Raw genomic sequence first — 11,900 nt, forward strand, 5'->3', positions numbered from 1 at the left:
GATAAAGTGATAAAGGCTCTTTTCAAAGTGCTATTAAATCTACACTGTATCTTCTATCCGCCTAGTAGGTGAATTTGTTCTACTTTTTTTTGGAAGTTAACATAACAAAAGATAGGTATCCATTTGTCTGAGATGTTTCATCTCTGTCTTGGAAGTCAAAGGAAGAGGGTGTTTTCTGCCTTCCTTGACATATCGCCTCTTGTTTGTGCATCATAATGTTATTCCTGTAATGAAAAATTCATGTCAACATCTTCTACAGGCTGAAAATGTCTATCTTTATCTGGTGCTTTTACTTGCAAATTACACTTCCTAGATGTGCTCTTAAATTCCAAAGATTGATACACTTCTGTAGTTTATCCATGAAACAAAGATTGTTTATATTATGAGTTTTATTGCTTTTTTAAATTATCAGGTCTTCTGTTACTTGCTTTGCTTGATTTGTTTCCTTTTCTTCTGCATTAATTCTGTATATCTTGATGTCACAGAAAATTAGTAACCGCATTCATTTGACTATAAGGGATCTAGCTGGTCCTTTGTCCAGTATTTTTCTATATACTACCAGATATTCTTAGTAGTTTAATGAACTCTGATACAATGCCAAAAGCCATACAGCTTTTGGTTCTCCAACTCTCTATTGTGTACACACTTGTACTGTTTTACTGTTTTTGTAAGCGGTGATATATAATCCCAGCAAAATCCCAGGGTTTTAATTTAATTAAATCAATCTGTGAATAATTTAATCATTCTTTGATTAATGATATGATTACGATAATGATAAATCACTCTTTAATCATTATTTAATCAATCTGTGAAACCTGAGTTGTAGGGTATGATGTTTCTTCAGAAAATCAATAAAAAAATCTTTTCACTATGGCTCGGTTAAAAGTCAGTAAACGTTTTTTAGTTTGTTTTGGTTTTTTTTTTCCTTTTTTACTAGAAAAAGCCTGCCCTTCCTATTTACTTACTCAGTTATGTCTTCTTCATTGCAGAAGAGTTATCTCTCAGCATCTCTGTGTCAAATTGCCAGGTCCAGGAGAATGTGGTGAGTCATGCACACTGTATAATAATGGTGTTTATTTACCTGGGTATTACAAAGTAAATGGTAGTAACAGGGTCTGTATGAGAAAGCAGTGTGAGGGTATTGTAGCTCAAGAAGTCTTTATGATATACAGGAAGAAGCCTACTTACCTGGCACAGCTGTTAGTTTGTATGACTGTATGTCCTCATTTATAGTGCAGCTAAGTAGATGCTCTTCAGGAAAAGTTTGCTGAGTTTTTCCACTCCATTCAGAGTAACAGTGACACCCGTTACAGAGTTGGATTAATGTCAAATGTAATACAGTTTAGCCAGTACTAATTAACATTTTGATTATTCCTTATATTTGTGATTTCTTTTTTTCGCCCATTAGGATATCAGCTCTGTGTACCAAATATTTGCTGATGAAGTGCTGGGTTCTGGTCAGTTTGGTATTGTATATGGAGGTAAATTATATTAGATTCCATTATGTGTTTATTAAGGTAGAATGTCTGTCTGCTTGATATAATTAGCCATTTCATATTTACTTAGCTGTATTTAGAATGTCTAGGTGCAGTTTATCTTGTTAGAAGTTTTGTTTGGATTACTGTCTCTGCAGTTTTATGTACAATATTTCTTATAGTTCTTCGTCTGCATTTGGAGTATTGCACTGGTATCAAAATTGGTTTGGAATATACATTGCGTTTTGACCACAGTTAAATACAAATCAGTCTTTAGTCAGAATTTGGCCTTGGTTAATGATTTTTAATCATTTTAATGCAAATTTTAACACTGTGCTCTGTATAATATAGTATTAGAAGTCATGTATTTAAGGAGGCTGTCAGTTATAGCTGTTTTTAATGTATCTGAGAGATGTGGCCAAAAGCAATGAGAAAAATACAGTTTATGGTTTGGCAGTATTTATGCAAGCATTGACATACTTTATGCAAACAGTTTCTCTACAGATTTCTGTCAGCAGAAATCTTTGTCAAGAGGTCTCAGTTTTAGGTTTTAAATGTAGTTTTATCACTTAGTTTTTAAAATCTTCTATTATTTGTAGTAGAAGAAATACTAGAAATGCATTATGTGAACTCTGTTTCTCTATTTTTAATTTTTTTTTTTTTTTTTATCCTATGTGTTATATCTCAAGTGTTGAGAAAACCACAGACCATAAATCTGGAAAGAAAAAAAAAAAGTGATAAATAATGATTTAAAAGTGGTAACCTTTCTGCTTCTGTTGTCTTTCTAGTCAGGATGCATTGTGTCTGTGATTTTTCTGTGTGTCAATTGTGTAGTTAAATATTTTATTACTTCTGAACTGTTTGATTAAAATCCAGTTTGATGGTCTAGTTTTATAACACTCTTGAGAGAGGTCTACTTTTTTCCTCTCTCTTTGTAAAGCATAGTGGGAATCTGTGTGCTGCTTCTTTTAGGAATAGAACATGCACAAATGCAGGCAATATTTTTAATGTTTTGGGTTTATTTCTGTATATACTCTACTAAATTGCCTTTTAGATAAATCTCAGCTTGGTATTTTGCATGATTCAATATTTATAAATGCTTATAAACATAATAAATGCTTATAAAAGGCTTTCACTTAATGATGCCTTGAAACATATAGGATAAGCATACTCAGTTTCTTAAGATAAAATCACAAGCTGGAAGAGCAAAATGAGAGTATAAAAATAATATTCTTTTGCTGTTTCCACAAACTGCTTAATTGTTGCTGGTGTTTGGGGAGACTAGATCTGGTAACTTCTAATATCGGCTTCTTCCCACTTGTGTAGGCTTACTGAAATAATGGTAACAAAACCTTCTATTTAAACAAATATAGGTAAAAACAAGTTGCTTTCATTGTTGTGGGGATTTTTTGTTTGTTAGGGTTTTTTGGGTTTTTTTTTGTGGTGTCTTTTATTCTTGACAAACATAATTTACAAATTGTAAATTAAGTTACAAGGTATTGACATCCAGCTCTTGCTTCTTTGAGAATAGTTTCCCTCTGCTTTTCCTATTTTGGTTAGATTTGAAGGGTCTGAAAGATGGAGACAGAAAAAAAACCCCTTTCTTGACAGTTTCTTACTGATGTAAAACTGGCACTGAAACCTGGTTAGTTGTGTTTTACTTAAGAAAATAAATTTTCAAGCTGTTTTTCTGTTAATCTCTCTTTACGTTCAGTTTTTGGCTCTAGTCTAGCTTCTGTAGTTAGGTGTTTTGTTAGTTTGGTAGTTCTGCTTTACATTCTCTTGCAACCTAGCATTTGTCATCTGGGTTTTGCATCTAGTTGGTAATTGATGGTATTTCTGCTAATGTGTAATCGTTTTAAAATTTATTTTTTGCTCTCAATTGTTAGTTCTATTTGGTAAACTCGTAAACCCTCTTGGACCTTGAGTGATGTCTCCATTAGCTGCCTTACTACATCCGGTGGAGATAAGCCTGGTTTTGACCCTTTATTCATGATGATGTTTAAGGCAGGCGCATTAGTTGCTTGGCGCAGCAGCCTTTGGAGCAATTCCTGTGCCTGCCTAAGCCCTGGCCACCAGCACTGACTGCAGAGCAGCAGGTGAGGCCTGACTGGGTAACCACCCAGCGAGGAGGCATAGCTGGACTTCCCGTAGCAGTGCCAGTAGAGTCCTTCGTGCTGCTTGCACGTAGCTGTGTGTATCATCCCTTTTCCTAAAATGGCTTCCAAACCCTTCACTAAGCAGACAGTGACTTTTTTTCCTTTGGTGCAGAGTTGTGGTACTATATTAGTTTAGTATTAAATGTCTCATATTATGAGGGTCTTGCAGTGTGTGATCCCATTAACCTCTCTAATGTGAATATGACAGAAGTCAGTTTAGCAGTTGTGGAGAAGCTGGGTAGGCATTTACAGCTACTCACTTAGCACTTGAAACATCCTATCTCTGTATTGCAGAATGCATCTCACATAGCTGATGCAGGTTATCTGGTGCTATCAGCATATTTTTTTTTCTTACCACAACCTTTTAGAGCTTTTTGGTCACAACAGAGTGCCTCTGGGTGTTAACGTGTTGTTCTTCATGGCACATAATTACTCTCATGTTCCCATACAGTATTAGATATATAATTTCCTGTGCATGTGGAGCCCATGAAAGTATGAAACAACTAGAGAAGACTTGTAGATCTCTCTTCACAATGGTCGAGAATGGTTTTGCTGCTGTTGTTTTAGAGAAGAGAGGCAATGTTCTTTGGGAGTAGGTATTACTCGCTGACATACAAGTCCCTTGCACAAGCAAGAACTTCACCTAATATATCTAATGTCAATGTAAATACCTGACAGCAGAGTATAACTAGTTTAAATTTATCTACAACACTCCTGTTGAGGCTGACCGCTTCTTGTTACTCATACCAGTTGCAATTTTAAATATAAATACAGTAGCATTGTACACTTGCACAGGATATATTTGTTTCCGCAGAAAGGTATTTCTGCTGTAGTGTTTCATAGCTGTTAATTGCTTCTGCCTCTTGGTGGCTGATGTTGACTTTCTGTTTAGGAAAACACAGGAAGACTGGAAGAGATGTGGCTATCAAAGTCATTGACAAGATGAGGTTTCCAACTAAGCAGGAAAGTCAGCTTCGTAATGAAGTAGCCATTCTCCAGGTACAAAAGTATTTTTGGATCACATTGGAGTTTTGTCTCAAGCCATTAATGAGATTTTGTAATGTGTGTGGGTGCTCTGAATTGATTTATAGATCTGTGTATGACTTCTGAGTCTTTTTGTAAGAGGGACTCTTAGAAGGGTGGAAATTTCTGAGTATTTGGTAGAGTTGATAACTTGGGGGTGGTATCTACTCCATGTAGGGGATCTACTGAAGACATGTACTTTGGCTCCATGTTGTCTCCCTCAGGTAGCAAGAAACTCTGTGTTATTTTTTGCTGTCTTCCACTACTGACTCCTCAATCTGAGTGTTATTCTTGCATGCTCTCTACTTAGGATACTGAGTGTACCAACTGTACTGTTAATCACTGCAGATAATTTGTGTTAAATTAGTCTTAATAGTGATAATTGGCATATTTCATGGGTTGATGTTTTGTTTCAAGCTCTTTGAAACTGCTTTGTGATACAACATTTCTGTGTAATTCAGGGTATTTTATACTGTTTTATTTTAGTGATGTACCTATACTACTTTATTTTAGAATTTGCACCACCCTGGGATCGTGAACCTGGAATGTATGTTTGAAACCCCAGAACGGGTCTTTGTTGTGATGGAAAAGCTGCATGGGGATATGCTAGAGATGATTCTTTCTAGTGAGAAAAGTCGACTTCCAGAACGCATAACAAAGTTCATGGTCACTCAGGTTGGCATTCGGTCTCTCTACTTTGAGTGGAATGGCTAGATTGGTCCTTTTTAATTTTATGAGAATGGAGTTTGGAGAAAGGTTTTTCTGTATTATTTAATAGAGATAGCATGGAGGGCTGCACATCTAATAAAAGTCGAATAAACATGGAAATAATTTTGAATGTTAATTATGTGGGGGTTTTTTTGTCTTTCTTTCCCAAGATATAACATTATGGACATCAAAAATGTATGTCAAAACAGAAAGCATTCAAAAGGCAGAGAGGGAGGAGGGGAAAAAAAAACCAACAGGAAAATAACCACCATCAGTTCCAAGTATTGATAGACTGAAAAAATAGTACTTGCACTTTATTTATGAGTGCAATTCTTGAAGACTCTGTTGTTACCAATTACTGTATTGGTTAGTGTGTGTGGCTTTTGACACTTTCAGATCTGCTTGAATAGTTCTGAAAATCTTCTTTCCTTTTGGTAGATACTCGTTGCGTTGAGGAACTTACACTTCAAGAATATTGTGCACTGTGATTTAAAACCAGAAAATGTACTACTAGCATCAGCAGAGCCATTTCCTCAAGTGAGTGAAGACTGAAAAATACTTTTCATCACTTTTAATTGTTCTTTTCTGAAAGAAATACAGGCATTGTAGCTTAAAGTGACCTCTTGTGGGATTGTTCAATTTGGTCTAGAATTACTTGAACTACAAGTACTGTGTTTGGTTTTTGTTCCTTCTAACTCTTAGCCTAGCTTTATGCTCAATGGTCTGTTTCAGTTTCTTTCCCCTCAGACATGGATCATGTCTCACAACAGTACTGTGCACCAGCATTGTTTCTTCCAAGGAGCCTGAGAAGTACAACTACTGCCAGCACTTAGCAAAAGGCTGTGTAGACTGCATCTGTTTTTATGCTTGCGAAGAGTGCATGGAAATTTGGTGTTCTGGATTAGTGAGAATTATTCCGGTGGAAAAGGCACAGGACTAGAAGCTTCAAGGCCGGTCATTGTTTCTGTGCCAGTGCTGTTTGACCCTGAGAAACAATTTCTTCACTGTTGTGCATCTCCTTCCCTTCCTTGCTCTTGTCTGTGTTGCTTATGAGCTATTGTAAAGAGGGACTGAACAAGACCATTTATCACTAGTCTTGCTCAGGGACCTTAATCTTCAGTATGTAATATAAACTAAATAGCTAATTTCTGTAAGAGAAATGCTGTTCAGCAGTATTAGTCTTTAGGTTCTGTCAACACTTACCCCAGTCAACTATTACCTTAGCTTAGTATTTAGATGTCTTAGTATCTAAAGATCCTAAGTATCTTAGATGCCTTATTAATTACCTTATTATGTTTTTTGTGGAGGATATAAAAAACCTAAAAGCTGCTAGGCAGCATCAGGGAATTGCTTCCAGTCCTGTGACATTAATGTAAAGTGGAGTGGACTTTTGGAGAGTCACTTTGTATGCCTTTAGTGCATTGCTCTTTCTTATTAGAGGAGGGCTTATTAACTTGGGGTTAGCGTTGGACTTGATCTGGATCCTTTTATCTGTACAAGTGCCTGCTGTGTTAAGTTAGGGAACCATCCCAGAGCCATCAGGATTTGAGCATCAGTGCAGGCACCAGTTGTTGTTACTTTTTTACCTGGATGAGTATTGAACTGTTCTGTCCAGAGCTGGCTGGGTCTGAGTTCTAGCTAAAGCTTATTGTTTTGATTTCTGTGTAGCGGAAGCCTCCGGTTTCAGGAATATTGTTAAGAGGAATGTGATCTGGCTGGGATTCATGTGCTTTCTGAATTTTGGTTCTGTGCCTTGTGAGGGTGTGGATTTGCCTCTGGGAATGAGCTGAGCTTGGAATCAAGTATTGTGTCCTTATCTGCACACTTGTTGCCATGTATTGCACAGGCTGCCTCAGACCTGAATCTGTGCAAGGCCAATTCAGGTCTTGGCCTGAAGCGTGGTTGATCCTCAGTCTGTGAAACCAGCAACCTAAAACCTTAACGGGCTTGCTTACATATGTTTTGTCTCAGTTTTAATGCATACAATGTTTAAATAATGGCAGAAAGGGTATCAAGTACCACTCTGGTCTTGAGCAGTAGCATACTTTGGAGATCAAGCAGAGATTTCTCAGTTTAAAATGTATTTCTTTTTCAGGTGAAGCTGTGTGATTTTGGCTTTGCACGTATCATTGGTGAAAAATCTTTCAGGCGCTCTGTGGTGGGGACACCTGCTTATCTTGCCCCTGAAGTGCTCAGGAGTAAAGGTTACAATCGCTCTCTAGACATGTGGTCAGTAGGAGTTATTGTCTATGTGAGCCTTAGTGGTACATTCCCATTTAATGAAGATGAGGATATAAATGATCAGATTCAAAATGCAGCATTTATGTACCCACCAAATCCTTGGAAGGAAATTTCTAGTGAAGGTAAAGAAATGAATTTTCTCTGTTAGAATGTCTTTATATGTAGATAATGCATTCAAATGCTTAAACCTTAAGGCTTATTCAGATAGGAAGTAAGAATTATTGATAGGTTGAGTTTAGTAGACAATGCCAAAATGGATAAATGTGAGTTGGGATATATTTGTGAAAGATAAATTGCCAAATATAATGGTTTAGATCATTTTCAGGGCAGGAGGAGCCAATAGATTTAGCAAGAAAAAATTGCATGCATGAAGAGTGGGATGAATAACCTGAAACTTCCCAAAATTCTCAATGAAAAGTTAAATAATGTGTATTTGTTGAATGCTGATCTCAAAACATACTTTATCTGAACTATCATAACAGAAATGGTTCAGAGTTAGATCTGGAGTTTGTTTTGTACGCAGACAAGTGAAACAAAACCTGGATCTAAATGTCAGGTCTGAACAAGCTAGTTTACAAGGTTGGTCTCTGGAGCTCTCCAGTGCCAGCTTTGTTACTAGTAATGTATACATGATTAACACACAGGTAGATGTGGAAGGACATACACAAAAGTATACAATAGTGGAAGTACCTGCATCATTTTGAAACACAGGATTATGCTCAAGTTATTTAGGCAGTTCTGAAAATCACAAAATCAGTAGGGAAAAAGATTAATGAGTAATACAGTAAAGCTGTTAGTGTTTTTATCAAAGCGTTATGGGAACCCCATACCTATTTTGTAGCCTCATTTAACATAAGCAAAACTAAATATAAAATTCAAGAGCTTGATTAAGTTTAAAGGAGTTCGGTAGGATATATATATACACGTATACAAAAGTTCACTTTCACTGCAGCATGTGAATGATAGAGGTGATTAGTATTTAAACAATATACTTTTTGTTTTGTTCTTCTTTGTCAGCCATTGATTTAATAAACAATTTGCTTCAAGTGAAGATGAGAAAACGTTTCAGTGTTGACAAATCCCTTAGTCACCCATGGTTACAGGTAAATCCATCTGCCTTTTTCACTATGTTTATAATGGGAGAATAATGATTTTTTGGGGATTAAATCCCTCAGAGCCTTATTAAAACTGCTACTATCATTTCAGTTAACAGCCATTCGTGGTGGCCTGAGTATTTCTGGTTTTAGCTTTAAATTTTATGTGCTCCAGGATTCTGCCCATCTGTTGATGGCTCCTTTCCTCAAGGAAAATTTTGTCTTGCTGTCTCTCCTGCCCCTTTCTTTCTGTCTGACACCCAGCATAGAGTTTTACTCTCTGGCACCTCTCCTGAATGCGGGCAGTGACGAGTGCATGGAGCCCCACTGAAATCAGAATACATTGTTCTGTACTGAAGTGGACACACAAGATGGTGTGTGCTATAACTTGTAGTCTTTCTAGAACAGAATTGTTTGGAATGGAATTTATCCGCTGCTTTAGCACAGGTTCCCTTCACAGTGGTTTCACAATGCTGTATGCACACAAATAACAGACTTAAAAGACACTAAGAAGGAAATCCAATTAATTTTGAGCACAAACAATACTAGAATAACTTAATGTGCGTGTATATATACAATTAATTTTCTAATAAAGCTAGGATAGCTGTCTTGTTACAAAAAGTTTTAATGATTTACAATATTACAACCTTAGATACTAGCCTGTTTAAGTTTGAACCATTCTTGGTGGACACTCTGGGGTATTAGGGGCAGTGTGTTTGCTTTTTGTTTTCTTTTTTAACAGACCTTGCTGATTATATCTTGTGGCTGTTTATACGAAAAGTAGACACAATCTGCAGAATTTTTCTGTGGTAATATGGTGCTGCTGTCTCTTAAACTGCTTCCTTAAGCATCTTTTACTCCTTAGGATTATCAGACTTGGCTTGACCTCAGAGAATTTGAGACACGCATTGGAGAGCGTTACATTACCCACGAGAGTGATGATGCACGCTGGAAAGAACACGCTTATGAACACAACCTTGAGTACCCCCAGCATTTCATTATGGCTCCTAATCCAGATGACATGGAAGAAGACCCTTGATTTTATTCATTATGTCAAATTGCAACAGAGAAGGACACTCCAGACAGAAACTGAAGATAAGTTTTGGAGCAACTGTTGTTCTTTTGTGAATGCTGTACACATAGTTCAGTGTGCAAAGCCCCAGGGGATCCTGCATTGACATGGGAATAGACTGTCGTCTGACAAGCTTTTCTCCATCTCTGACTTAAACTATGAGTAGTTACTGGACAGTGGGATAAGTCCCATTGGGTAACATTTCACCAAGCTGTGTGGCTGCAAAGCCATTACTGAGGTGTAATGTGTACAGATTGAATGGTTTGTGTGTTTTTCAAGGTTGTTTTTTTTTATTTTATTCATAGCCTATGCAATAAGAATTTTGTAATGGTTTTCTAATCCCTATTTACTAGGCCATAGAGGACTGTTTTCTGTTACTTAGATACATTTCCCATTTCCTAAACTGTGCATGGTGAAAAGAGACTGTAAAAATAAATCAGCGCAGAATACCTTGGCTAATAGCAAAACATGGTGGTTTAGGTGAAATACAGCTTCATAGATGAAGGAATAATTTGCTGCTCTTAAAACAGTTAAATATGTGTGTCTTTGCCCTAATTGAACTTTTTCCAGATACCCAAAGAAAAGAAAACCCTGTAGCTTCTTACATTCTTCTTGAAATGCTGTCTGACAATCTGAAGAGACGACAATCAAAGCTATGCTAGTCCTTTATTTTGTATGTTAAAAAGGAGCAATAAGCCACAACAGTGTGTTGCTGTGCAAGGCTGGCAGCACACGTCATTGTTACACACCAAAGGTGTTTTGCCTTAAAACTTGCAAGTAAGGCACAGAGAGCACACAAGACTTGATGTAGCATATCCTTTCACTCTGAAAAAACAGCCTCTAGCAGAAGGATGTGGAAGAGTAGGGAAAAATACATGCCACATTCTTCTGTTGTTTTCAGTAATTAGATTTTTAAATTTTTCTAATGTTTTTCTAATGTGTTTTAAGGTTCCCTGGACTTACATCAGGAGTAGTTTGTAGCCTGCTAGCTTGTATCTTAACTGTGCTCAAAACCCCGGAGTCACTGTGGATATCAGATCACCTGTTGTTTCTGCCAGGGCAGCTGCGTTGTAGGAGAAAGGGCTTTGCCTTCTGACCTTAACCTGCAGCTCCTCGCGTCCTTATCGTGTTCAGTGTTGTTAGAACTGAATGAAGAGTCCAAGACCAACTCCAAGTTCAGTTTTTTATGCAGATGCCTCAGCTGATGGATTCCCAACCACTTACTGGACTTGTGGCACAACAGAGAAGCAGCAGCAGTGTTCTTTGGAAATGATTCCCTCAGAGGACAGTGTAACAGTTAAAGTTCATGGTATTTCAGAGAAGTTCAAGGCCATGAATGCTAAATGCAAATAGAAGAGGGGCTTTTTTTTGGTCCTATTTTAAAAAATGGAAAAGGTGAAATCTTTCCTTTTGCGTGGGATAACAGCACTGTGCTGCTGGAAGGTGCTGAATGGCTGTACATATATCCCTGATGTGCCAAGCTGCTTAACTGGAGCTTGGTTTGAAATACTTTTTAAAATATTGAAACAGGCTTGAACTGCAAAGTCAATGAGAAGCTTTGGAGTATCTCCTCTCCTACAAAGATTTTCCTTTTTGTGTGTGTAGATAAGTATTTTTTTTTCTATTGTCATTCAGGGAAGGAAGCAGGCGAGCAGACTTATTCTGATAGATATGCATAAAATTTTACAAGGTTATTTCAGGGCTGGCAGCTGCTTGCAGTGAGTGACCTGGCAGCAAAGTCAGTGGCAGTCACAGAAGTATGTACATGCAGGTAGGCTTGGGTCTTTAACCCAGCTTTTCTTTTCCTGTTGCCCTTAATCTAACTGCCACTGCATTTGGTAGGTGTCTAAGTTGGTTAAGGCTGAACTCCGGCTTCCCTGTAGGGATATACCAAACTTCCTACAAGGCCTTGGTGCAACCTGTATGGCAGTTTCCTACAGCCAGCAGTGGGCAGAGTGTTTCAGCCCTTCCGCCCACCATGTGTGTTCTCTCTCCTAGCATGTGTTTTTCTCAGGTTGTGCGGGGGACTTGCCTGATGGCAGTCTGTGCCACTCCTACACTGGGGGTCATCCTCCCCCTTCTATGGCTGCCAAGGCAGTGCAAAGAAGTTCCACAGGGGCAGAATTTG

General features: G+C 37.7%; 1 protein-coding gene across 1 annotated transcript in view; it reads left to right on the forward strand.

The window, feature by feature from the left end:
• Positions 1-11,900, forward strand: part of PRKD3 (protein kinase D3) — a 48,987-nt gene extending 37,087 nt beyond the window's left edge. The window contains exons 12-19 of the mRNA XM_074896899.1: positions 990-1,042; positions 1,409-1,481; positions 4,527-4,633; positions 5,171-5,332; positions 5,804-5,902; positions 7,461-7,728; positions 8,624-8,709; positions 9,566-11,900. Of these exons, the coding sequence (XP_074753000.1) occupies positions 990-1,042; positions 1,409-1,481; positions 4,527-4,633; positions 5,171-5,332; positions 5,804-5,902; positions 7,461-7,728; positions 8,624-8,709; positions 9,566-9,739 (1,022 nt within the window). The 3' untranslated portion in view covers positions 9,740-11,900. The remainder of the gene's footprint in view (positions 1-989; positions 1,043-1,408; positions 1,482-4,526; positions 4,634-5,170; positions 5,333-5,803; positions 5,903-7,460; positions 7,729-8,623; positions 8,710-9,565) is intronic.

The sequence above is a fragment of the Athene noctua genome, chromosome 1, assembly GCF_965140245.1.
Source record: "Athene noctua chromosome 1, bAthNoc1.hap1.1, whole genome shotgun sequence".
Taxonomy (NCBI): domain Eukaryota; kingdom Metazoa; phylum Chordata; class Aves; order Strigiformes; family Strigidae; genus Athene; species Athene noctua.